This window comes from Typopeltis vanoorti, chromosome 13 (assembly GCF_054136105.1).
Source record: "Typopeltis vanoorti isolate ZY-2024b chromosome 13, IOZ_Tvanoo_1.0, whole genome shotgun sequence".
Classification (NCBI taxonomy): domain Eukaryota; kingdom Metazoa; phylum Arthropoda; class Arachnida; order Uropygi; family Thelyphonidae; genus Typopeltis; species Typopeltis vanoorti.
Window position 1 is genome coordinate 70,684,494 of NC_143561.1, and position 25,422 is coordinate 70,709,915.

Consider the following 25,422-nt stretch of genomic DNA (forward strand, 5'->3'; position numbering starts at 1 on the left):
TCTAAGTCGTTGAAGTGTAATTTTGAAGTTTGAATTGAAAGTTGTAATTCACTGTGTGTAACTATCTTTCACTTATTACATGTAGAGTTATACACCTGTCGAAATTATAAAAAAAAATGTATAAGGGTGAGTAAATTTCATATAAATACCGTCGATACTATATCAAAATGGAATGTTTAGCAATTTATATAAAAAAAGTTTGATTTTCTGTAAGATAGCTAATAGAGAGAATTCTTTACAAGTTGTGTTTAGCGCTGTTGGATTTATCGGACAGTGATTCTTAGAATTTCTTTGGGACAATACAAACCCCTTTGTATTATCCCCACTCCCCTTCTGATTACATAATTTTAAACACCGATTCCTCAAGCACCTACGTCCAAGATTTGCTTTGTAAACATCTGTCCAGTGATGTAAATTGAATTAACAACTTCACCAACACAAATCAAAGCCTTCAAACCATATAAAAATCATAGGCTTGTTGATATACGGGCGATAATTGAATAATACTCAGTGGTGTAGCTAGAGATTTTGTCGCCCGAGGCGGTTCATGAGTTTGCACCCCTCTCAATACACACCAAAAATACTACAAGAAGTCAAAACGACGTATAGGGAAATAAATTAAAGCGTTATGTTTATCTTAGTTGTAAGTATAGTTATTAAAATCAATTAAGTAATAAAAATTACTGAGTTAACATAAATAAAAGAATCGTCGAAAAATAAAATTGTCTCACGTGGAAAAGCGCCCTATGGAAGCTGGGAAAGAGTGTGGTTAGCAGGGGTGTTAGAGCTGGGTTCTTTACTTTTAGAGTGGTAAATGAGTGGAAGCTGCCAGAGTCTGTTGTGGGTGCTATGACAGTGAGCGAGTTCAAGGCAGGGTATGATAGATACTTAAGAATGTCGAATAGTTGTGTGGACATGATGTTTAGGGCCTCCCTCGATGAGTCTAAGGACACCCTGCAGTAGCCCGAAATAATAATAATAATAAAAAAAAGTGCCGCCCGGGGATGACCCCCCCCCTACGCCACTGATAATACTTCGGAAATTTTCTATATAAGCGTTTAGAATTATTGAAGAATTATTGCTTGTCTATTTAAGAGAAAAGCTATTTTGTTAATGTGGATTTAATTACGTGGTACTATCCTATACACGCCTTGAGGTTATATATCAGGAATTAATAATGATTTTATTCAGTTTGCTAGTATTTTTTCTAGTTCTGTACATCCTCATATTACAAAGGAATACAAGGCACAGTTAAGTTTATGGTGGGAACAATTCAAAATTGTAATAAAAAAAAATGAGACTCTAAATCCTTACAAATGTCCTTTAGGACACTACACATCAAAAATACACAGTCCTTTAGGACCTTAAAGACCAAAGATCGTGTATGACCAGTAGACATGTAATCATAGAATTGCATACTTCCAAATTATAGATAATATACTATACAGCTATACTTGTCGAGATTGGGGAAACTATTGTGTGTTTCTAGTCTTTCAGATTTGTAATGGCTTTCTATTATAGTGGTAGTGTTTTTCTCCCATTTAATTCTGAGTGAGAGATATCCAAAGTATGGTCTTATTTTATATAGCAACATACACTAGTGGCCAAAATTGTGGAAACCTTTTGGAAAAAGTGTATTTCTGAGGTTTGATGGCTCATAACACCACTTTTTTTTTGTGTAACACCATAAAATTATATATATCAATGGAAAGATAATTTAATCAAGAATGTAATGCATTTCAATGTAAAGTTTTTCAATTATCTGTATTCTATGAAAAGTTATAGCCAAATAACCAGAAAAAAGAAGCACAACTTGCTTAGGTTGATATGAAGTAGCTTTCCTTCATTTGAATGTAGCCAATGAGCATGAGTGTTTAGAGAGCCAATCAGGTGTCATCTTGTTTTGGTAATAAGGTCAGAGTAGGATTCAGCTATTGATGTCATCATGTATTGGAGCTGAGAGGAGGACATTTGTCAGTGTGTTATGTGATTGCTATCAAGTTGGTTTTTTTTTTTTGTGTTCTTTCATTTAGTGAGCTTGTAAAACATAATAAAATTAAAGAAATGGCGCAAAGAGTTGACTGGTCATCCAGAAAGCGATGTAAAATAGTACTATTAACTGAACAAGGCTACAGTTATGAAGAAAAATTGGCGGAAACTTAACCAAAGGTGGCATTTCTAAATTTTTGAAAGAGGTATAAGGAGACTCAGTCACTACAAAACCAGACTGGTAAAGGTGAACAACAGCAAGTGATGATAGAAGAATTGAGAGACTGTGCCTACATGACAGAAGAAAATCATCTGGGTGTATACAAGATGAACTGGCACAATACAATGTGAAGTTGAATGCAACGACTGTTCGGCGCAGACTGCAAGAATTTGGTCTAAATGCTAGAATTTCATGAAAAAAGCCATTTTTATCTCTCAAACATAGGTTGAAAAGATTAAACTGGACTAAAACCCATGTTAACTGGACAGTGGAACAATGGGACAGTGTTGGAGGGTGGTTGAACCATGGAATGCATTGCCTGATGGAGTGGTGAGAGTGAGAATGATCAATGAGTTTAAGGAGTGGTATGATAGACTTTGTGTTTCTTAGGGGGGGGACCTCCCCTCGATGAGTTTTGATAGACTTTGTGTTTCTTAGGAAGGACCTCCCACGATGAGTCTTTTGACTCCATGGAGGCCTGGATAATAATAATATATGGAGTGATGAGACCAAAATCTCCATGTTTGGTAGTGATGGCATAAAATACATAAGGAGAAAATTTGCATCCTGATTGCATTACACCTACCATGAAATATTCACTTGGTGTTATGATCTGGGGGTTGTATGACATCAAAAGGTGTAGACAGAATTTGCATGATCAATGGGAATATAAATGCCCAAAAATACATAGATGACATACTTGAGCTCAAACTGAAGCCTTCCGCATGTGATCTTTTCCAAGATAACGAAGCATTTATATTTCAACAGGATTCAACTCAATGTCATGTTGCTGCTGTGTGCAAAAAGTGGTTTCAAGATAATCATATTCCACTGCTGGAATGGCCTGGGAATAGCCCAGACCTTAACCCAATCAAAAATCTATGGAGCTGACTAAAGAAACTTGTTAGTCAGAAGCAACCCAGCAATAAAATCCAATTAATAGAAGCAATAATTCAATCTTTGTTTCACATTATAACAGCTGCCGAACTAAAAAACTTGGTTCGTTCCATGGGAAGGCATTGTAAGGCCGTAATTAACGCTAAAGGTTACCAACTAAGTATTAACTCTCATTGTGAGAATTTTTGTATACCTCATTTTCTTCTTTATAACTGCTGTTCTAATAAAAAAAATCCTTCATAAAAGTTATTGCATTACATTCTTGATTAAATTATCTTTCCATTGATATATATAATTTTATGGTGTTACTCAAAAAAAAAGTGGTGTTATGAGCCATCAAACCTCAGAAATACACTTTTTCCAAAAGGTTTCCACAATTTTGGCCACTAGTGTATGTAATATTAAACTGTAACATCTGTAAATTAAAGTCAGCTCTTTACTAAATTTATACAGATACTTTTGATAATATCCCTTCACACTTATTAGATTTAAAAAAAAATATTATTACAAATCTGAAAAATATTTTTAAAATTGGTAGTAGCAGTATAGCTGCATTAATTTATAAAAAGACCTGAGACAGTCATAGACTGTCTTATGCAGTTGTATGGGTAAATTAAAGCAGATTCAAGAAACAGCCATAGGCTATCTCCATCCCCAGAAGGTGCTTGTTTGGAGCTCTCACTTCTTTTATTAATTTCCCCTTATAATACATGGTTGTAGGGGTTCATTTTCAAATTCCTTATATGGAATTTGATAACGATATCAAATATACAGATCATCAAATAATATCCTGTACAGTATCCTGTACCCTCAATGGGTGTAGAGGATACTTTAATAGTACTATATAGTGAAGTTTATATTATTTCTTGCTACCTGTCAACAGTTTTCCTCCAATTTGTAGTGCATTACATTTTCTGTCCTAAATCGAGCAAAATCAATGGACATAATGAATTCATAGTTTGTGTTGTGTAATATGATATTATGAATTAATACTTAAAAATATTAAAACTAGTGAATAATATCTGAATCTTACTGCCCATTTAACTGTTTTATTACCTTTTTGATAAATCATGTGATATTTCAGTAAATTGGTTGAGTGGTGTTGATTCTAAGTCTTGTGCGTACAATAATATAAAGTAGAATGCAAGGTACATCAGTCATCTGCCCATAGGAATAGACTGTTTTTTTTTGCTGGGATGTGTATGGAAGGAAAGAAGTGTTGAACTTGCAAAGTATCCTGAATTTTTTTAATATTCGTATTCCATCTCAAATTTTCTTCTGTTAGTTTAATTTTATATTTTGAGCTTTCAAGGATTCAAAAGAACTCTACCATACCAAGCCATATCCCTCGGTTCTGTTCTTTCTCCCAAATTTATGAAATATGTCTGTATAACCCATTTTTATTCCAGGTTATACAAAATATAAAGTAACTGCAAGGAATAGTATTCTCCAGAAATTATCCGGCATTACCTGGGGAATACAAGCAATAAGGACCACTGCCTTAGCTCTGTGTTACTCGGTTGCAGAATATGCATACCCTGTATGATATAGATCCTTCCAAGCTAAGTAGTTGGATGTTGCCTTAAATGAGACATGTAGACTCGTTACTGGTTGTTTGAGACCGACACCTCGTGAAGAAAGCTATTGTTTAGCTGGCATATCGCCTCCAGATATTAGACATGAGATGGTGGCTAGAAATGAGAGGCTGAAGGTATCCGTGTCTACAGACCATCCCCTATTTGAATATCAACTTGCCCATCAACGGTTAAAATTCAGGAAAATCTTTCTTCATACCACTGAAAGCCATACTGACCCACTCCAAAAATCAAGACTAGCTTCATGGAAGACAAGAAATAATCACCTTACAGATTGGGTTGTACCATCTGAAAGTCTTCCACCAGGCCACAGAGAAAACTGGACTACCTGGAAAGCTTTAAATAGGCTGTGATGCAGCGTTGGAAGATCCAAGGATAATGTAAAAAAAAAAAAAAAGTGCAGACTCTCTCATGTGAATCATCCCTATGTGAATGTGGAGAGGAGCAAACTACGGCTCACCTCTTGAACTGCAGGTTATGTCCCTTTAGTTGTGCAATGAACAATTTGATTAATGCGACACCTAACGCTTGTGATCTGGCCAAATTCTAGGCAGCAAAAATTTGATGGACCATCTAGTGTACTTTTACATTGTGTACTTATAATGTAAATTGTGTTGTTTTTCTTTTCTTTTTAATCTCAATATATAATCAATTATTTTTTGTAAATTTATGTGTGTTTCAACTATGTTGCTTCTGACATGAATAAATAAATTTCAGGTTATAAAATAATCAATTTTTCATTTATAAATTAATAATTTACTGAGTGTATTTTCTGCTATTCTATCCTTCACTTTAATATACTGAGCTATGTAATTTTTTTTTTTTAGGGAAGAATCTAGATTTACAGATTGCTAAGAAGAATCAGGAGATGCCTACACTAGCAAAATCTTTATCATCTTGGGAACGTAGAAAGCTTTATTCTAAACAGCTGTAATTATATTTTTATTAAAACACCTGTAGCATGTAAGCGTATTGCATTTAGGGAAATTTGCTTATTTTTCACATCACCATTTGTTTAAGATCAAGATAATCATAAAGATAATTGCAAGGGCTACAAATCCCTTTTATTACCCTTTTCTAGTTTTAATTCACTTTCTAAGTACAGTGGAAATTAAAAATGATTACATAATTGAAAAATGACTTCCAAAAGTGGTTATTGCTTGTAGGATTTTTTTTAAGGAACATTTTTAATCTGTTAAAATGGGAGATTTCATAATCTTTTATATTTTCTTGAGCTGTTTTGATAAGTCATTGTTAATTTTTGTTAAATTTTGCATGGCAGAGTGTAGCACTACTATCTGTACTCGCTTATCTCTACTCTGCTTTCTAATCTAGATTGCCCTAAAATCATAATTATCTGTTATTTGAATAATTTTTTTTCTGGATAATTGTTGTTATTGATTTTGTAACAGTGCAGCAGTAGTTTCTTTAAACTACAGTCATTATTTCAGATTTCTTATTGTAATTTGACACATAAAAAAGATGTTATTTTAATTGTGTACAATGGCAGTTTTCTTTCTGTTACACTTTCAGCCATGAGAAAATTACCCAGAATGCAGATCATAAGAAGATTCTGAAAAATGTTTTGCCAAGAGTAAAAAGTGGAGCAACAAAGAATTCTAATACAAATAAAGAAAACATTCCTGTGCAACAGTCTAATAAATCAAAGTTAAAAATTTCTATTGCACTTGAATCCACATCTCTTGCCATTAAAATTCCACCCAATGAGCAGAAAGTCGTAGATTACAACACAGAAAAAGATGAAAATAAAAAATCTCAATATGGAAAAAGGAAGCGATCACTAGCATTTATTGCAGATACTTCAGTGAGTAGTGAAGTATCAAAGAAAAGAAGAACTGTTCCTGGAGTGCTGAAAGCAGATCAGAAAAAGTATATTTCAAGTATAAAACTTAAAGATCAGACCAAAGCATGTGACCGTATAGTCCATAGAGCCAAGATCTCAAGACCTGTGACATCTCAACTATCTAAAACAGTTTATGTTGATAGAAAATCCCTCAGCAATTCAAAGAAAAAAAATTTCAGGTAGTAGTGGCTTGTTTTTCATATAAATAATTTAATTTGATATACAGTTTTTAACATATGATCTTTTAAGTTTTTACTAGTTATGAATTAAAATGTATTTCTTTGGGCTTTAGTAATGTCACTGCTCACATTTTTTTTTTTTTTTTTTTTTTTTTTCCAGAGCACTTCCATAGCAATGATAAGAATGGGATAATGTGACAAATTATTGTTCTATTGGAAAGATTTGAATTATGAACCAATATAGGATGCAAGGAATCTTTATAAGGGGTTTTCAGTTAACGCAACATCAGTTTACTTTTAAATAACAAATTACATGATAACCACAGTAATTAACTTTAATGAAATAAGTACAGATATTTCGTACTGAAAATAACAGTACATCATCAGTGCATAGAAACAAGCGAATCAAAGAAACGAGAATACAAGATACATACAACAGTCGGTGGCTTAACAATTAAAAACTGTTGTTGCATATTTTTTAAGATTTTTTAACTATTTTTAAAAGTATTTTTAGTTTTTAAACTATTTTATTTTTAAAACTATTTTTTAAAGATTAGATCAGTTTACTTTTATTTGAAAGTCATCCCCTCTCCCCACAGTGCAAATCAAACTGATCAGAGAAAATGCACTTTCTCACAGGACATTGAAATACAATCTAGAATTCTCAGGTTTGACAGAGCATATTATTTGCTAAAAATCATATAGTCAATTACTTAGAAAAAAGCAGATATTAAAGATCCAACATTATTTCAAAGCCATATGTTTGTAGAAACTATGAAAGTTTTGCCAATTTGACCAGAGAGTTTGAGAATATAATCCTTGGTAGCTTGCACTACTTACAAGAACACAATTGCTACCTAAGCATCTGTGTATTCAACTTTTATTAGTGCATTTAATAAATACTTCACTGTCCTGACAGCTGTTTCGAACTGGTTGGTTCTCTTCAGAGACCAGACAGAAACCTTAAATCATTCAGTACTAAAGAAATCCATTGTCAGAGAAATTTTTTTTGTAAGTGAACTCTTGGTTAGTGTGTAAAGGTAATTACATAAATTACTAAAGAAAGAGCCATACAGTTTCGTTTCGGCAGTGTAAAGTACATAGAAAAAAGTGGATATTAAAAATCCAACATTATTCAAAGCTGAATGTTTGTAGAAATTATGAAAGTTTCATCAATTTGACTAGAGAGCTTATGAGAATACAATTCTCGGCATCAGAATTGCATTAGCTTGCACTTCTTAAAAGAACATTATTGCTTTCCAAGTGTCCATATATTTGCCTTTTTATTAATGCATTTGATAAAGGTTACACTCCCTTGTCAGTTGTTTCCAGCTGTTCAGGGAGCAAGTAGAAACCTTGAGAGACCAAAAACTCTCATTGCCTTTTATGCACTAACCGAGAGTTCAGAGGAAAAATGCATTTCTCTGACATTGGATTTCTTTAGTATAGAATGAGAGGTTTTGGTTTAAGATTTCTGCCTAGTCTCTGAAGAGAACCAACTAGCTCGAAACAGCTGTAGGTCAGTGAAACTTTTATCAAATGCACTAATAAGAGGTGAAATATATGGATGCTTGGACAGCAGTAATGTCCTTTTAAGTAGTGTAGCGCAAGCTAAGGAAACTCCAATGCCGAGGAGTATATTCATGTAAGCTATCTTATCAAATTGAAGAAACTTTCATAGTTTCTACAAATATTTAATTTTGAAACATTGAATTTTTAATATCTATTTTTTTTTCTATGTAATTTACATTGCCAAAATGAGGACACATGGCCCTATCTTTAGTAATTACATATAGTAACTTTTGCTTATGTAATGTTACTTTACCACTCATAACATAATATAGACCATTCATGAAATATTTGAAATCAGCAGTTAACAATAGCTTGCGTCATACACAGTATCTTTCTGTAATCACATAGAAATGTGTACTAATGAAGAGTTTGCTGAATGTACTGTTGTAGGTTACTGCTAAGTCTTTGACCAGAATCATTAGTCAAAATTTGATCTCTGTAACACTAGTTCTAAGTAGTTTCTTTAAACTGCAGTCATTATTTCAGATTTCTTATCATAATTTGACACATAAAAAATATGTTATCTTAATTGTGTACAATGGCAGTTTTCTTTCTGTTAAATATTATTGGTCGGCCACTTTATTTGATAGTTATTCAACAAGAAGACACTTCTTACCATATTTAAAGTTTTTTTTTTATGTGAGTCCTTCCCTGCAAACCGTTATAAAGCTATAGTATGTGTATTAACATTAACTAAGAGTTTGATAATGGAAGAGAGAATGGGAGGAGAGGTTTTGTTAATGATAGCAGAAGAATTGAATTTAAAAAATAGGTTAAAAAGAGTAGAAGTATATTAGGAGGAATGGGATGCTTTTGTTTTAGACTACCAGCATATTATCAGCTTCTTTAAATTTTCTTATGTAGCAGTTGTGTTCTACGTATGACATCGTCGTTTTTTGCCAGAGTACATCGTGTCCAGTGGAAGTGGTATGGAAAGCAAGACCCGTTTTTTGTTCTCTTTTGTATCGTACGTCTTTTTGGTGTTCAGCCATGCGTATTTATCCAGATCTTTCTATCTGTCCTACGATAGATAGATCTTTCTATTTATCGTAGCAAATCCTGCAAGAGCAATGGATTTTGTAGACTCCTGGTTTTTTAAGAGGATGATGAGGTGGTTTTGGTGGATGTAGAAATCTTGAGATTTTTTCCATAGGAAGAAAGGCTACTTTTACGTTGTGTTTGTTTATTAATTTGGCTAGCTTATCTGTAACATTTTTGATATAAGGAAGCGAGATTGCATTTTTGTAATTCTGTTTTATTGTGTTGTTAGTTGGAGGCATTTTAAGGATCTTGATGGTTTTTGTTTCATACCCATTCTTTTGGAGGATTTGTGTTAAGTATTTTAGTTCTTCATTACATCTTTCTTGTGTGCTGGAGATATTGTATGCTCTGTCTCGAAGAGTTTTAATTAAGCTTATTTTTTGTGAAGGATGGTGGTGTGAGGCTGCATTTAGAAATCTTCCTGTGTTGGTTCGGCTTCCTATATATTTCTATGTCATACATAGAAAACAACTGCTATATAAGAAAATTTAAAGAAGCTGCTCATATGTTGAAAAACCCAACCCAACCCAGGGTTTAATTCTCCATCAAGTGTGGTCAGCTCTAATAAAAAATCTATCTCAATCTGAGCTCGGACTGTATGAATGAGAACAAGAACATGTGACATCGTCCAGTATTGTTCAACATCAATAACTTTTTATATCTGCATTCTGTTATTTGAGTTTATGAATAGCCAGATGGTTACGATTTGTATTTATTAATTTCTCTTGTTTAAACTTTATACTATTTACCTCCTGAAGATGTAAATCGTACGATTTACGAAACTTGTCAATTTACGAGCTATTATTTCAGTATATTGTATAACTGAGTAATAAAAAATGTGGTGTAATCACCGAAATACAATAATTGGTTTTTGCAAAAAAACATGGGGATAAACGAGAATGTAGATGGCATGAATTAGCAAATTAGGACTCTGAGCAGGTCAAGTAATTGTGTGTGACATCAACTATATGGACTCACATTGGAAGGAGGAATGATCATTGGGAGGGAAGGAAATAGAATTTATACAGCTGCTAAGAGATAATTACCTGAGACATCATGTAATAGAGAGCACACAAGGTTTGAGTGCTATATCTGGTCATAGCATCAGAGAACTTAGCAATAACTGATGTAGCCATGTTCCCTATCCTTTGGGAAAGCAGTAATGTGGTCTTGATCTGGGAGATTGCTAGATGCTGCAGTTTCTATTAAGGAGGAGTATATGTGAAATTACAAAACAGACAGTTATGACAAACTGAGGAGTCAGCTTAGAGCATTGCTATGGCATAAGAATTTGGAAGTAGAGAGAGAGAGAGAGAGATGTTAGCAGTGTATGGTATGTAGATTGTCAAGGGATGGTTGAAAAAAGCAGTATCAGACTGTATACTCAGCCTGGAGATTAAATCATCATTGTTGGTTCTAACAGGCACTTAAGCACCTATAACCTTCTAAGTCCTTGGATTTTGTAACTGTAATTTGAGGATAGTGGTTAGCCCTATGCAATAAGTATTCTTCTGTCTGTAAATTGTATGTTTTATGGTCAGTTTGGCTACTTGGAGGAGGAAAACTCCTTCCACCTCCATATGACATCTGGGAGGATAAATCAGGTAGAAATAAAATGGATGAATAGCATCATTAAGCAGGAGCTGCAGAAAAAGAAAGCTTTGGAGGGAATATAAAGAAAAAAAGTGATCAGGAAGCCCATGAACAGTATAAGGCACAAGCAAGAAGTGACCTGTATGGAAAGGCCAAAGTTAATTATGAGAGAAAGCTAGCTGATGAGACCAAAAGAATTCCCAAAGGTTCTTTCATTATGCGGCAAGTAAAAGACTGACTATGGAACGATGACTTTAATGAGTGCTAGTGGGGGTAGGGAGGTAAGAGAAGCAAATAGTTGAATTACTGAGTGATTATTTTGCAAGTGTGCATCATTTAGGTGCAGATATTCCAGTGCCAGATGTGACATTGGCTGATGGGAGAATAGAGGTAGGTGAATTGGAAGTGCTTATGATATTTCAGAACCTTAATGTGAACATAGAGGAGCCTCTGTAGCTCAGTCAGTCAGTATAGCTAAAGCCCTTTGGTCGAAAGACCAGGGCTTGATTCCAGTCCATGACGTGAGGAACCTTTATCTCCTTTGACTAAAGGTGAGTTAACTGGCCTCGAGTGTTTTTTCTCCCAGTAACTTTGGTTTTTCATCCCTCAAAACAGACAAACCAATCCCATGAGCACACATAGCAGCACAGTTATAAATACTTATGGCAAGGAAGGCAATGGGAAACCACCTTGCTTTATGATCATGTCCCTAGTAATTAGCTGCAACCCTCTCAGTAGAGAGGAGACGATAGGATAGGAATGCGAACATGGCCATGGGATTATATGGCCTATCAGCCTGTGTATTATGAGAATGTGCAAGGGAATTAGCACTGTTTCTGACCAAGATGTTTAATTTGAGCCTCAGTTCTGGGAAACTTCAAGGGAATGTGAAAAAAGGCAAAATGCAATAGTTCCATGCATAAAGGAAGCTCCAAAACAGAAGTTGCAAATTATAGGCCAGTCATTACCTCAGGAGTGTTAAAGTGTTGAAGTAGTTAGTAAAAGACAGAATTCATGACTGGGTGGACAGGAATATGATGCTATATAGGAGCAGCATAATTTTGTGAAGAGTAGTCTTGTCACGTGCTGACTTTTTATAATAAAGTGATAGCTGAATTGGATAATGAAAATGGCTACTCAGTGATACTGCTGGACTTTTCAGAAGCATTTGACAGAGATCCATATGGAACTCTGTTGTTTAAATTGGAGCAAATGAGGATGGATATGAAACTGGTGATGGATAAGATGATGGCTAATGAAAGAGTGGTGTATGGGGGGAAAGTTGAGTTTGGGAGAAGGCAATATAGGAGCAGCATAATTTTGTGAAGAGTAGTCTTGCCACTTGCTGACTTTTTATAATAAAGTGTTAGCTGAATTGGATAATGAAAATGGCTACTCAGTGATACTGCTGGACTTTTCAGAAGCATTTGACAGAGATCCACATGGAACTCTGTTGTTTAAATTGGAGCAAATGAGGATGGATGTGAAACTGGTGATGGATAAGATGATGGCTAATGAAAGAGTGGTGTATGGGGGGAAAGTTGAGTTTTGGGAGAAGGCAAGTGATGAATTGAGTATCATAGGGCTCAGTACTTAGTCCTCTTCTGTTTAATTTGTACATCAGTGATATCAGAAATGATTAAGGGAAATATTCAGTTGTTTGATACATGCTAGGCAGAGATAGTCAATGAAAATGATATAGAGATTATTATTATTATTATTTGTCACCTCCATGGAGTCCAAAGACTCATTGAGAAAGGGTATCTCCTCTACAACTCTGCTTCTACCACTTGCAATCCACCAACTGATCACAACTACACCAATGCCATCTACTGCTGACCACCACCACTAGTATTTCCACAGACAATCACAAACAAATAAAACAAATTTAAGTTATCTTATAGATAACTTAAATAGATTGACAGTATGGGTAAAGATAAATGGCTGTCAGTTCTATCAAGAGATCACATGCTGTGTAGTATATGGAACAGAACTGCAGGAAATTGATAGGGCCAAAGATTTAGGGATTATTCTGGATGTTGATGGAGTATGTTGGATTGGAGGGTGGATGTTGAATGGAGGGAGTTGAAGTTGCCAAAATGTTAACAGATTAAATGTCTATTGAATAACACACTGACAAGCAGGAATAAAAAAGTTATTGTTTCTCTTTATAAGATTTTAATAAGACCACATCTGGACTAATATCTGCAAATAGAATTGTTTCGATCTAGTCACCTGGATTTCATGGGGATGAGGAAGTGATGGATAGCAGCAAGTAACTAAGATTGTGGCAGGATAGAATGCTCCCTATGAGAATAGATTGAAGGTCTATGGGTTGTAAAAACTAGATAAGTGAATAAGAGGGGATGTGATAGAAGCAATAAGTTATTAAAGGAGTATGTTGGGACATTGAAGTCACTTTTTTTTTTTTCAGTACATGACAGGAAGGGAGAGAACAAGGAGAAATTGTAGGAAAGTGTGATTAGCAAGGGTGTTAGGACTAGATTTTTTACTTGGAGGCTGGTGAATGGGTGGAATTGGTTGCCAGAGATGGCTGAGTGTTTGTTGGTGAATGAGTTCAAGGAGAGGTATGATAGATATAGTGTGGACAATGGTTACTGGGTCTTCCACAGTGAGTCTTTGATTCCATGGAAATGCCTAAGAAATAATCTGAAATACAGCATTAGAGACTAGACATGCAACTTTGTCAGAAGAGGCATTTCAGGCCTCTAATAAGCAGAATGTTAGTCTCATATGAGATGTAGAATTTATGTACTTGGTGGGAATATATTGTTGGAGGTGGAGGAAAATAAGAGATCTTGGTGTGATAGTGGATAAGGATCTGAATTTAGGGGATACGTTGCCACAATTGTGAGGAAAACGCAACGAATTCTGGGAATGATGCAGAGGACACTGACTTGTAGAAGTAAGGAGATTCTTGTTCCATTGTATAAGGCTCTGATTAGGCCACACTTGGAGTACTGTGCACAGATTTGGTCACCTGGTTTTCAAAAGGATGAAGAGATGTCGAAAAGTGTCCAGAGGTGACTGACTAAGGTGATTTCTGATCTCTGGAATTTCGAATATGAGGAAAGGTTGAGAAGATGCAATTTAGAGTCTATTGGATAAGAGGGAGTGATGATATGATAGAGACCTGCAAGTTAGTAAGGGGTTGTTATAGGATCAAAGTTGAAGAGGTTTTACAGAAAATGGTGGGAGATCGGGGTGAACCAGAGATCATCCCTGGAGGGTGTGAGGAGCAGGGGAGTGAAAAGCAGGTTTTTTTACATGCAGAGTTGTGAATGATTAGAATGTCTTGCCCGAGAGGGTGGTGTCTGCAGAAAATTTGAGTGTGTTTAAGGTGTGGTATGATGAGCTGTGTGTATGACAAATGGACCTCCTAGATGAGTCTTTGACTCTATGTGGTCTTAGGATAATAATAATATTGAGTGATAAAATTCATCTTCCCTAAAGTCATTCACAGTGGTAGAACCCACAGCCAGAGCCAGTTTTTTTTTTTTTTTTTTTCTGGTGGTGGGAGGGGTTAACGAGAATGGGCTTTGTCATGGAAATGTTGACGAGGAGAGAAAGATTTCAACTTTGTGTTTGTCCAGTTCGGACTCATCAAATGTGTGCAAAGATGTCTACATGTCTCAGGCATTAGAGAAGAATAGAGATCTGCAAGTTGTCCAAATGTGTCAGGCAGACTGCAGACAAGACAATACAGAAGAACAGGTGGATTATTATGTTTATACACGAATGCTAGGAGCATCAGAAACAAAGGGATAGAGTTTGTTGCCTTAGTCAATATATTGCGACCTCAGATTGTAGATATTAGAGAGACCTGGCTATCAGAATCAGACGTAACTGGTATCGAGTGTTAAGGGTACAATATTTTTAGGAAGGATACAGAGGATAGGAGCAGAAGGGGCGTGCTGCTAATGATATTGGATGGCTTGAATCCAGTTAGAGTTGAGACCTATGATTTGTAGTACTACTGCTAACAATATTTCATGTGGCAGCGAGTTTGAAGCCATCTGGTGTGAGATGGAATCTAACAAGATCAATTACATAGTGGGGTGTTGTTACAGACCTGGTGGATAAGTTGCCAGTGATGAAGAAATGCATCACCAAATAGAAAAGATGAGCATGAGAAATGTAATCATAATAGGGGATTTTAATAATCCAAATATTGATTGGGTAGCAGTAGAATCTCATGAGAAGAATGAAAATGCATTTAATGAGCTGTTGCAGGACAACTTCCTCAAGCAGCATGTGACAGAAGGAACTCGAGGTCAAAGAGTGTTAGATTTGATTATAGGGTCAGAGGACGTTTCAGTTAAAGATGTAACTGTTCTGTCTCTGATTGGTGACTGTGATCATGTGGTACTCAATTGAGAAATGACTAAGTTTATAAATGTTCCATTCAGAAAAGGTTACATGCTGAACTACAGAGCAGGAAATTATGACCAACTGAGGAGTATACTGAGTTCAGTGGAATGGGATGGGATCGGTTTCTGAATGGAAAGAATATCAACAGTGCATGGGAAGCATTTAAACATTACTTAAATGATGCGATATCAGAATGTGTCCCGAGAGTTCAAAGAATATTTGACTCCTACTCTAATAAATAGAGTAGGAGTCAAATGGCTGTGTGATCTTATTAAGCAAGAGATTCATAAGAAAAGGATGATTTAGAACGAATACAGTGTGCAAAATGATGACGTTCATTATGAAAGTTATAAGCAGCAGATTAGAATAGTCAACTGTTGTATGCATTTTTGAAAATTATGGAGACAACTACCGTGTTTGAATAAAAACTTTAGTTTAATATAACTAAAATCTACATTCGACGTTTCGACCTTTATGTCAAGGTCATCTTCTGGAGCATACAATTATACACAGGAAACAAGCTATACTACAATCAAACTGGTTTTTTAAAGACACTGACCAACCGCTACAACAATTGTTGGCCTGACCTCTGGTGAAAAAAAAAATTAAATAAAATAAAAAAAATAGAAAAAAATAAAAAATTATACATCAACGCTAGAGTCCTATTATTAGTGTTGTCTACTATATACATATATTAACTTCATTCCAGCCAGTTGGTATGGAATGGTTTTTAATACTAGCTAAGGATTGGCTAGAGTCCTGACTTATGCTGGATCTTACATATTAGATAGGCTGAATGTGTGCCATCCAGATCCTTGGAATTTTCATGCCATCTTTGTTGTTGATATTTGGATGGTTTATCAGGATTTTGCAGGATTCCTTAAATTTCCTTTCGTACCAGGTTTTTGTGCGGTGTAAAGAGCAGGTGCTTTTCCAGTTGATTTGGTGTAAGGTGTTGAGTGCGTGGTCTGAGAGGCCTGCTTCACCATAATGGTTATATTTAATGTGTCTAATGTGTTCTTTCTTGCGTATAGGGATTGTCTGTCCTGTTTCACCAATGTACGGTAAGTTACAGGTGTAGCGGATGCAATAGACTCCAGGATGTGCTAATGGGAGGAAAGGATCCTTAGAGGAGTTGAATATGGTTTTAAGTTTAGCGGGTGGTTTAAAGGTGGCATTGAGGTTATAATGTTGTAGGATTCTGTTGATTTTTTTCTGATAACCCTTTAATGTATGGGATGGCTATGGTTTTACTGTAATCTAGATTCGTTTTTGTTGTAGTTTTATAGAGTATTTTATTAACAGTATTTTTGTTATAGTCATTATTTATGAATGTGTCACTAATGATTTTTAGTTCTTGTTTCAGGGCTTGCTAGTCAGAGCAAATAGTTGTGGCTCTGTTTTTAAGGGTGTTAATGACTCCATATTTTTTTTTTTAAAATTAATATAATATTAAACTAAAGTTTTTATTCAAACACGGTAGTTGTCTCCATAATTTTCAAAAATGCATTCGGATCACCATGTAAGCCTAAAAGAAAGGATTCAACTGTTGTACAGAAAGCAAAGTCTGAGTATGAAAAGAAACTGGCTCTGCGTGATAAAGAATTCTATCGATATTCTGCCCAGAAGAATTTTATTGATATTCTGCAAGTGAAAGAATGCAGGATTGCAGGTGATGGAATTTTTCATTTTATGGCAGATGGGAAAAGGACGAGAGGGCACCTTGGAAGCTGAGAATGAATGCCGCTAAGAAGGGGGCATGAGGGCTAGATTTTTCTCTCATAGGGTAGTGCGTGATTGGAATGGATTGCCATTGGATGTTGTGAGTGCAAGCAGTGTGAATGAATTCAAGAATAAGTATGATAGCTGGTGTGTGTGTGTGTGTGGTATATGGATTCCCTCGATGAGTCTCTGACTCCATGAGGTCTCTTTTAATAATAATAATGGTTAGTTTTGGTATCACTTCCTTATTTACTAATGTACCACTAACAGGCACTATTGATTTATTGAGTTTCTAACTTCTGATATCTTTGAATTATTCAAATCTACTGTATATATGCAGATTACTTTACTTGACAAGGAAAAATCTACAATGAAATTAATGGTACTGCAGTGGGTTTCCTATTCTCTCCCACTCATCCTTTTGGCAAACTTTTACATAGTGCACTTTAAGAGCATATTACCACAGCTACTCTAAAACCTTTAGTCTGGTTACTTTTCATTGATTTATTTGCCATTTGGCCCCTTGAGCAAGACACTTTGGATTCCTTGGCAACTTACCTTAAACAGCTAACATCCCAAAATGTACTTGGCATTAAAAAAGGAATCAAATACAGTCAAACTTGGTCACAACGAGCACTAGGGGATCAACAAAAGTTCCTCGTTATAACAATTGCTTACCATATCAGTAATAAGTTTTAAATGTACCTTCTATTTTTCTTTTATTATTAGTAACTTGATAAAAAAAAATATTCAAAAATACAACAGAAATATTAGAGAGAAAAAATTAATATCATTACATACCTAAATCTTATTTGCAAGAATATGCCAGTGTAAACTACAGTATACTTAATATTAAATGCAATTTATTTATCCGTAATTAAAAACAATACTAATTAATAAACTTTTTAATAATAACTGAAAAAGAGAGCAAAAAGGCTTCAATTTGGCAATGCAAAATTATTCAAATTAAGTGGATATCATCATCAAATTCCTGCCATGTACCCACATCAAAAATTTACATCATTACTGACTTCTCATCTACAATTTTCCTCCAAATCAGTCTGTTACTTGTCAAGACTCCAACATTATCAGATCTTGTATTTCTATCATCTAAGGTACTTTGTACCGTATCAATCCACCTACATCTTGGTCTTCCTCTGGGTCGTTTTCCTGCCAACCTGGCAGAGAACACTTATTTTGCTAATCTTTCCTCTCCCATTCTGTTTAAGTGACCATACCACCTGAGATTAGCTCTTCTAAAGCATTCCTGGATGCTGACAATGGCAAGTTCTTTCCTAATATCCTCATTTTTAATATGATATTGCCATTGATGCCATCTGTTCACGCCTCTAATCTTTCTCAGTACTCTCATATCTGCAGTCTCTAGTCTTTGGTCAAGTGTTTACTTCTGATGCAGCTCTCAGATCCATAAGTTAAAACTGGTTTGAACACTGTCTTGTATACAGCTAATTTAGTATTATGACTAATTCCTCTCTTATTCCATATGAATTTATTCAATTGACTTCCTACCATACCACCTTTGTTGATTCTGTTGTCTATTTCCATATTTAACTTACCATCTTCACTAAAAATCATTCCTAAGTAGCTGAAATGTTTTACTTGTTCTATAAGTTCTTCATTCACAACAATGCAGTTGATATTTTTGGTGTTCTGTATATTTTCATTGTCTTTGTCTTTTTAATGCTGACCTTCATACCATATCTATTACAGCAGTTCTTCAACTTAGCCAGGGAATCTTGCAGACTTGTAGCAGATTTATTTAGAAGTATAACATCATCTGCATAAAGCAAAGAGTTGACATTAACATCTCCAATTTTGATATCAGGTTTAATACCACTTTCTTTCATAATATGATCCATATAGATAATGAATAACAGAGGGGATAATGTACATCCTTGTCTCACACCAGATTTAACATTAAACCACCTTCCTGTGCATCCTTCAATCCTAACTGCTGATTTACAACTCAAATTAAGACTAAGTATTGCTTGATATAATGCCCCATTGACACCATATAACTGTAGCATATTGAATAGCTTGGCACCTAGTCATATACCTTTTCGAGATCAACAAAACTTAAATACAGATCTTTGTTATATTCCCATGATTTCTCGACTATTTGTCGTAAAGTGAAGATCTGATTCTGACAGCCTCTATTTGGCCTGAATCCAGCGTGTTCTTCACCAAGCTTTTCTTCCACAATTCTTCTCAACCGTTTCTCAAGTATACTAGCATAAATCTTACCAGGAACACTCAGTATGGAATTACCTCTGTAATTCTCGCATTCAGTTTATTTCCCTTTTTTATATATAGGTACTATGACAGCTCTACTCCAATCATTGGGAATTCGACCCTCTGTCCATGCCTTCTGAACTATACAGTGCAGCCACTGTAAGACTTTTAACCACCATACTTCAGCATTTCTGGTCGAATATCATCTACTCCTGCCACCTTTCCACATTTCAAGCCTTTGATGGCTTTTTCTACTTCAAGTATGGATACGTATTCCTGTTAAGTGTGTTTTACCACTGTGCTATCACTGCTTGTTTAATTTAGCAATTTTTCAAAGTAATTAGTCCATACTTCAAGGATATCTTTTTCTCCTGTTTTCATGTCACCTTTATCGTCTCTAATTCCTTTTACAGCACTGTTTCCTCCATTTCTGAGCTTCTTCAACAACCTCCAGAACATTTGGCCACCTTCGTTGATATTTATTTTCTATATTCTTGCCAAAGTCCTCCCATGACTTTTGTTTAGCTAGTTTTACACAGTGTTTAGCTTTCTTACATTTGTCTCTGTATTCTCTAAGAGCACAAGCTGACTTATTTGCCAGGAGTTTTTGATATGCTTTCTTCTTTTCCTTCACTGCCTCTTTTACTTCCTGTGTCCACCATGGAATTCTGATTTTTCTATCCTTGCAGACAACCTCACCACATGCCTCTCTGGCTGAATCAATCAGGGTTTTCTTCTAGGTTTGCCACTGAATCTCCAAGGTTTGGTTCCTGTTCTCAAACTCTTTGATTTTTTCTTCAATAATTTTTGTGTATGTTAGTCTACAGTTCACATCTAAGAGCTGCTCAACTTTTATTTGCTTTAAAACATTCTTATATGTTATCTTTTCAATATGAAATTCAATTTTATCCTGCTCAAGACTAAATAGTGATCACTTCTAATTTCAAATCCTCTGTACACTCTGGTGTCCTGCACCAGGGAGAAAACATCAGTATCAACAATAACATAGTCAATGAGATTTTTCTTATTTCTTGCCTCTTCTCTCCATGTGAATTTGTGCACATTTTTATGTTGGAACATGGTGTTAGTAATAACCAGTCCATATCCTGAGGAGAAATCCAACAGGTATTTGCTATTGTTATTAGCTTTAGTCTTTTCTCTAAATTTTCCCAAAATATTTTTGTATGTCTGACAATCAATTCCTACTCTGCTATCCCCAACAAGGACCAACTTTTCCTTTTTCACTGTGTCAGTAGCTTTCTCTAGAGCCTCAAAAATATTCTTCCACTTTTACCTTAGTAGAGCCTTCTGTGCGACCATAGGCACAAATAAGTTGATATTTGCCGAATCACTTTACTTGAGACTGCCTGCCATTCAAGAAGATTAGCCCATATTTAGTGTTGAATACTATGGCTACTCCTTCTTTTCCTTGATTGCCAATGCCTGAATGTAACAGTTTGTATTTATTGCTCAGAAAGATCTCACCAGTGTTTGTCTTTTTTGGTTCAGTCACCCCTATTATGTTGATCTGGTACTTATCTAATTCCTCAGCTAGCTCCATTTCTTTGCCATTCAGGCTTCTTATGTTGATAGTACTGATCTTCAACTCTGGTGATATTAAATTGGGGTGTGTTTTAGGATTTATTCCAGTAGCTGACTTTTCGCTGTTCACCCTGGTTCGCTGGCAAAAACAACGGGAGGGCCTTGTTTAACCGGGCGACGCCCGGTTAAACAAGGCCCTGCCGTTGTTTTCATGTTGGCCCTCCCAGCCAACATGAAATTTTGTCATGTTGTACCATCATTTTTTATTTTGGATTAAGTCAATAAGAATACAATTTGGTCGGCTAAATCCCAAATTGCCAAGCCATCCTCGTTCTTTCAGTATCCAGGCAGATACCCAACAGGATGCACCACGAGAAGGTGAGGATTGGACGTTAGGTCAGAAGCCCTGGTCGGTTCTGTGCATTCCTTTAAAGACTATGTGGAGGTCTCCTCTCAGTTATACAGATTTGACCCTTAAGCACCCCATTAAGTGGATATTGAATCCAACATTATTTCAAAGCCGAATAGAGAAACTACAAGAGTTTCATGTTGAATTTAAAAACTAAAAGTTTTGGCAGATTCAAGCATGACCAAAACCTTTCCTTTACTCCGAGTTCCCCTGTCATGAAAGGTTTGCTTACGCTTGTATCCGTCGAAACTTTTATAGTTTCTATATTCGTCATGAAACTCTTGTAGTTTCTCTATTCCGCCATGAAATAATGTTGGATTCAATAACCACTTAATTTGAATAATTTTTAATAATAAATTTTTTTAAATAATAAAAGAATAAATTTTTTTACACACTTTGACATTTTTAGTACCATGTTCTAACCCGTGCATGATTTTGATGTTTTTGCTAACCCAGAGACACTTTCTATTAGTTTAAATGTTTCTGACTGAAGGGTTCATTTTTAACTGATATTACAGTAATGGCAGTGTTTTGATAAAGCGAGAGAGGAGGATTGGAGGCTAGACCACTAGAGAGAGAGATGTAGGTAGGTACGGGATGGTTCCCAATAATCTTGGCTGTAATCTGATGTATGTGGTTTTTCATTGTTGTCAATTCCAAGAACTACCTAAACAGTTAAGAATGTTTGCATAGTTACTAGTTACTAACATTTGTATACAGTATATCTATATAGTATGCTTCTTATAAAAGTGAGCAATTATATGGGAATATGTGTAAGTTAAAATCGTGGCCTCTTTTTCATTACAGCTGTGATCTGATTATTTCCATGATCATTATAACAAATTTTGACTGTAACTGTTTGCCTTCTCTTGACACGTTTAGACACTAGCAGGTGGTTCAGTATTTTTTTCTATTTATAGAGAGCCAACACACACACACTGAATGACATAAACAATTGCATCATACAGCCCAACATTATGGAATTCTCAAAACTAAGTCATAGAGCCAGGTCTGTTTGTTCTAGCAAGGCAACCTTTTCCATAGAACTCAACTAAAATCTTGATTAATGGCTACAGCTCTTACAAAACAGATAAAATACTATGTGTCCCTCCCTCTGAAACATACAAGAAGAAAACACCACTGTTCCTAGTTAGTATATTCAGGGTACATCTGAAATGCTAGCCAAAATGCTATTAAAATATAATCTTTGCATCACATTCTCAAACCACATGTCAAATTACTAAGGACAAACTCTATCTTCTAGCATCGTGGAGTGTATGAAGAATCCTGTGACTTGGCCTGCTATGGACAGAGAGGAAACTCCATCTTGGAGAATATAAATACATTTGCTATTATTATTATGGCAAGTTAGGACTGGCAGGCCATGCTTTGGACACCCCTTTCACATAGGATTAGATGTAGGAAAACTAGCATACTATATAGAAGTCATTACAGGTCAGAGAGATTATTTTAGAGTCAGCAATACATATGATGCATTCTTATAACCTTAATATGTATGGCTTCATTAATCTACCAAAGATTTGGGACTCATCTTAAAATCAGGTCCTACACAATTGTAATAACTTAATTTATACAACGTTCTATAGAGGATACCAGCTTAGTTCTCCTGATTGGTTCTCCGCATTCCTTTAAAGGCTATGTCGAGATCTCCTCTCAGTTATATAGCTTTGACCCTTAAGCACCCCTAAGTTAGGAATGTATTTTAGAAATAATATACAGTATGAGTTTATGATGAGAATTCACAGGTGGGCTGGAAAAATGTTAGTCATTATAAGAAATTTTCCATTCTCCAACTTTTCTAATTGATGCAGGTGATCAGATATTTGTTTGATAACATGGAGTTATGGAGTGAACAAATGAAAACAAATGGATGCACTCAAAAAGAAATGTGTAACTTGATTAATGCAATTTGAGGTCATGTGAGGAAGGGATGGTTTTAGAGCAATACAGTATGCTGTTTTTGTTAAATTTTAATTGTCAAGTAATAGTTTCTTTTTATGCCATTTAAACTCCTTATTTTCCAATCACTGAACAGGAGTTCAGTGATTGGGAAATAAGGAGTTTAAATGGCAACTATACATCAGGAAATAAGGAGTTAATTTCCTGATGTATAGTTGATTATCCTGCATCTGTGTAAATATTTGGATTCACATCCTTTGTACAGTGTCTCTGTAGTACATTAAAGCATGATGATGATGCCTCTTGGTTGGAAAGACTTATTATTATTGATCCTACACCTCAAGTGGTCATAACAGTGCCATGTATGGTAGGGAAGTAGTTAAGGTGAAAGAATAAATCTGTTAACTTTTTGTGAAATGCTGAGGATTGTATTCATTGGATAAAATGATGTTGAAAGACTAATCCAAAGTAACGATGATAGATGCAATGAAGGAAGAAGATGAGAAGTTGGTTTGATATGTTTGGAAAACTGTGTATGATGACTAGTGGCTGCTCGTGTTCTTACATAATTAGCAGAAAGCAGTGGCCAGTTTAGTGGAGCAATATGCCCATGAAAGTTACCTTTAGAGAGTCCATAATGGTGTCCTCTGTTTAACTTGTTCTTCCAAGTGATTAGCATGGTAAACTTCTTGAGGGCTGTGATATTAGGAGAGTGGAGAAGACTTTTTTTTTATTAACAATATGTCGCTAAGAGAAATATTTGCAAAGGCCAATCAAAACTGACTGATATCTGAATGGTTAGAATGAAATTTTAGGATGGATAATTTGAAATGAATGGATTTTGTATGTATGAGAAGTTATAGTTGTGAGGGATCTGCTAATTGTGTTGTTTATCTGAAGTAACAGGAATTAGTAGCATCCTAAAGCACATTGGTACTGTGGGTTGGTTAAAGATTAGATAATTCAGAAACCCTGATCTTAGAAATAAAACATGGAATTTTTTTCAAGTCACTTCAGCCTATCCACTTTGCCAACAGACTGGAAAAATTAATTTGAGGTCAAGCGGTTCCTTTAGTGATCTGTTAATATTTTTTCTTGTTTTTGGGGATGTAATAGTTAAACTTGAATGAAATTGTAATCTCTGTGCAGCTTTCAAACCCTCATATCAAGTTCACAAATTGAGCCGTATTATGATCTGTTTGTGGTTATTACAGAAAATAGTATAACTTGATTAGCAACCTACATTTACAAACTTGCTTGGATGATTGCTGGACATAACAAAAAATAACTTATAATGAAATGACAATCTCTTTACAATAAAAAAAAATATTCCTGTATTAACATTTATATGTATAAAAAACACTAATTAAAAGTGGACTTCTTAATATATTGCATTTCTCTCATATATGTCTGAGGAAATTGATTTAAATGTTTTTTTTTCATTCATATAAATAAATAAAAAGACTGCAATTAAATTTATTAGAAACATGTTATCTGAGTGCTCCTGTATTTTTGATAAGCATTATATTAATTTTATTTAAAGATAGTCAGTCTTCTTGCTCTGAAAATATATTTATTGCAACATATCAAAAAAAATTTTTTTTTCTTTAGAAGACATTCCTTAAAGAGAGCAGAAGGAAGTGCTGCTAATTTATTGCAAAAGAATAGAAGAGAAACTCTTCAGACAATACAGAAGAAACAGGTACTGTCTTCAGCATCTTCAAGTATCATCATTCCAAAGCTTTCAGGAAAAAAGAGTAGACGTAGCCTGAATATTAAAGATGACCAATTTTCTTCAAAGATACCTATTTTTTTTTCCAATAAAAGTACATTAATGAAATCATCTGCAAAACATAAAAGACTATCATCTTCGCTTCATAACAACAAAACTGTAAATACTAATAAAAAGGTAAAATCTACGTTACGTGACTTGCAAAAACAAGGAAAAAATAATGTTGTACATAGTCAGAAGATTCAAGCTGAAAACAAAATAAAACCACATGAAGATGACGCTAATTATTCTTGTCAGGTAAAGAGCAAACTTTTCCATGTTTCTGTAACCTCTGATGCTCTGGACAAAATTTCTCATCCTACTAAAAGCGTATCATTTGCAGTCAATATTAAAAGAAGTGGATCAGCAAGAAAACTTCCAAAGACACCAAGAAGAGAGTTGAGTCTTAGGTGAGTCTGTTTCAGTGGACTTCTTACTGACTTCATAAAATTTTTTTACCAAA

General features: G+C 35.0%; 2 protein-coding genes across 2 annotated transcripts in view; both read left to right on the plus strand.

The window, feature by feature from the left end:
- The first annotated feature begins 30 nt into the window (after positions 1-30).
- Positions 31-25,023, plus strand: LOC150100275 (uncharacterized). Its single transcript, XM_090402623.1, has 5 exons — positions 31-126; positions 5,529-5,631; positions 6,235-6,744; positions 24,800-24,912; positions 25,016-25,023. The coding sequence occupies exons 1-5, from the start codon at positions 117-119 to the stop codon at positions 25,021-25,023; spliced, it is 744 nt and encodes a 247-aa protein (XP_090258749.1). The 5' UTR covers positions 31-116.
- LOC150100276 (uncharacterized) overlaps positions 24,883-25,422 on the plus strand; it is a 127,183-nt gene continuing 126,643 nt past the window's right edge. The window contains exon 1 of the mRNA XM_090403070.1: positions 24,883-25,369. Coding sequence (XP_090259196.1) covers positions 25,023-25,369 — 347 coding nt within the window. The 5' untranslated portion in view covers positions 24,883-25,022. The remainder of the gene's footprint in view (positions 25,370-25,422) is intronic.

Excerpts from the sequence above, each read along its gene's own strand:
- LOC150100275 (XM_090402623.1), top strand. Across the intron at positions 5,632-6,234 it reads AAGCTTTATTCTAAACAGCT|CCATGAGAAAATTACCCAGA; the intron begins GTAATTATATTT and ends TTACACTTTCAG. Across the intron at positions 6,745-24,799 it reads TCAAAGAAAAAAAATTTCAG|AAGACATTCCTTAAAGAGAG; the intron begins GTAGTAGTGGCT and ends TTTTTTCTTTAG.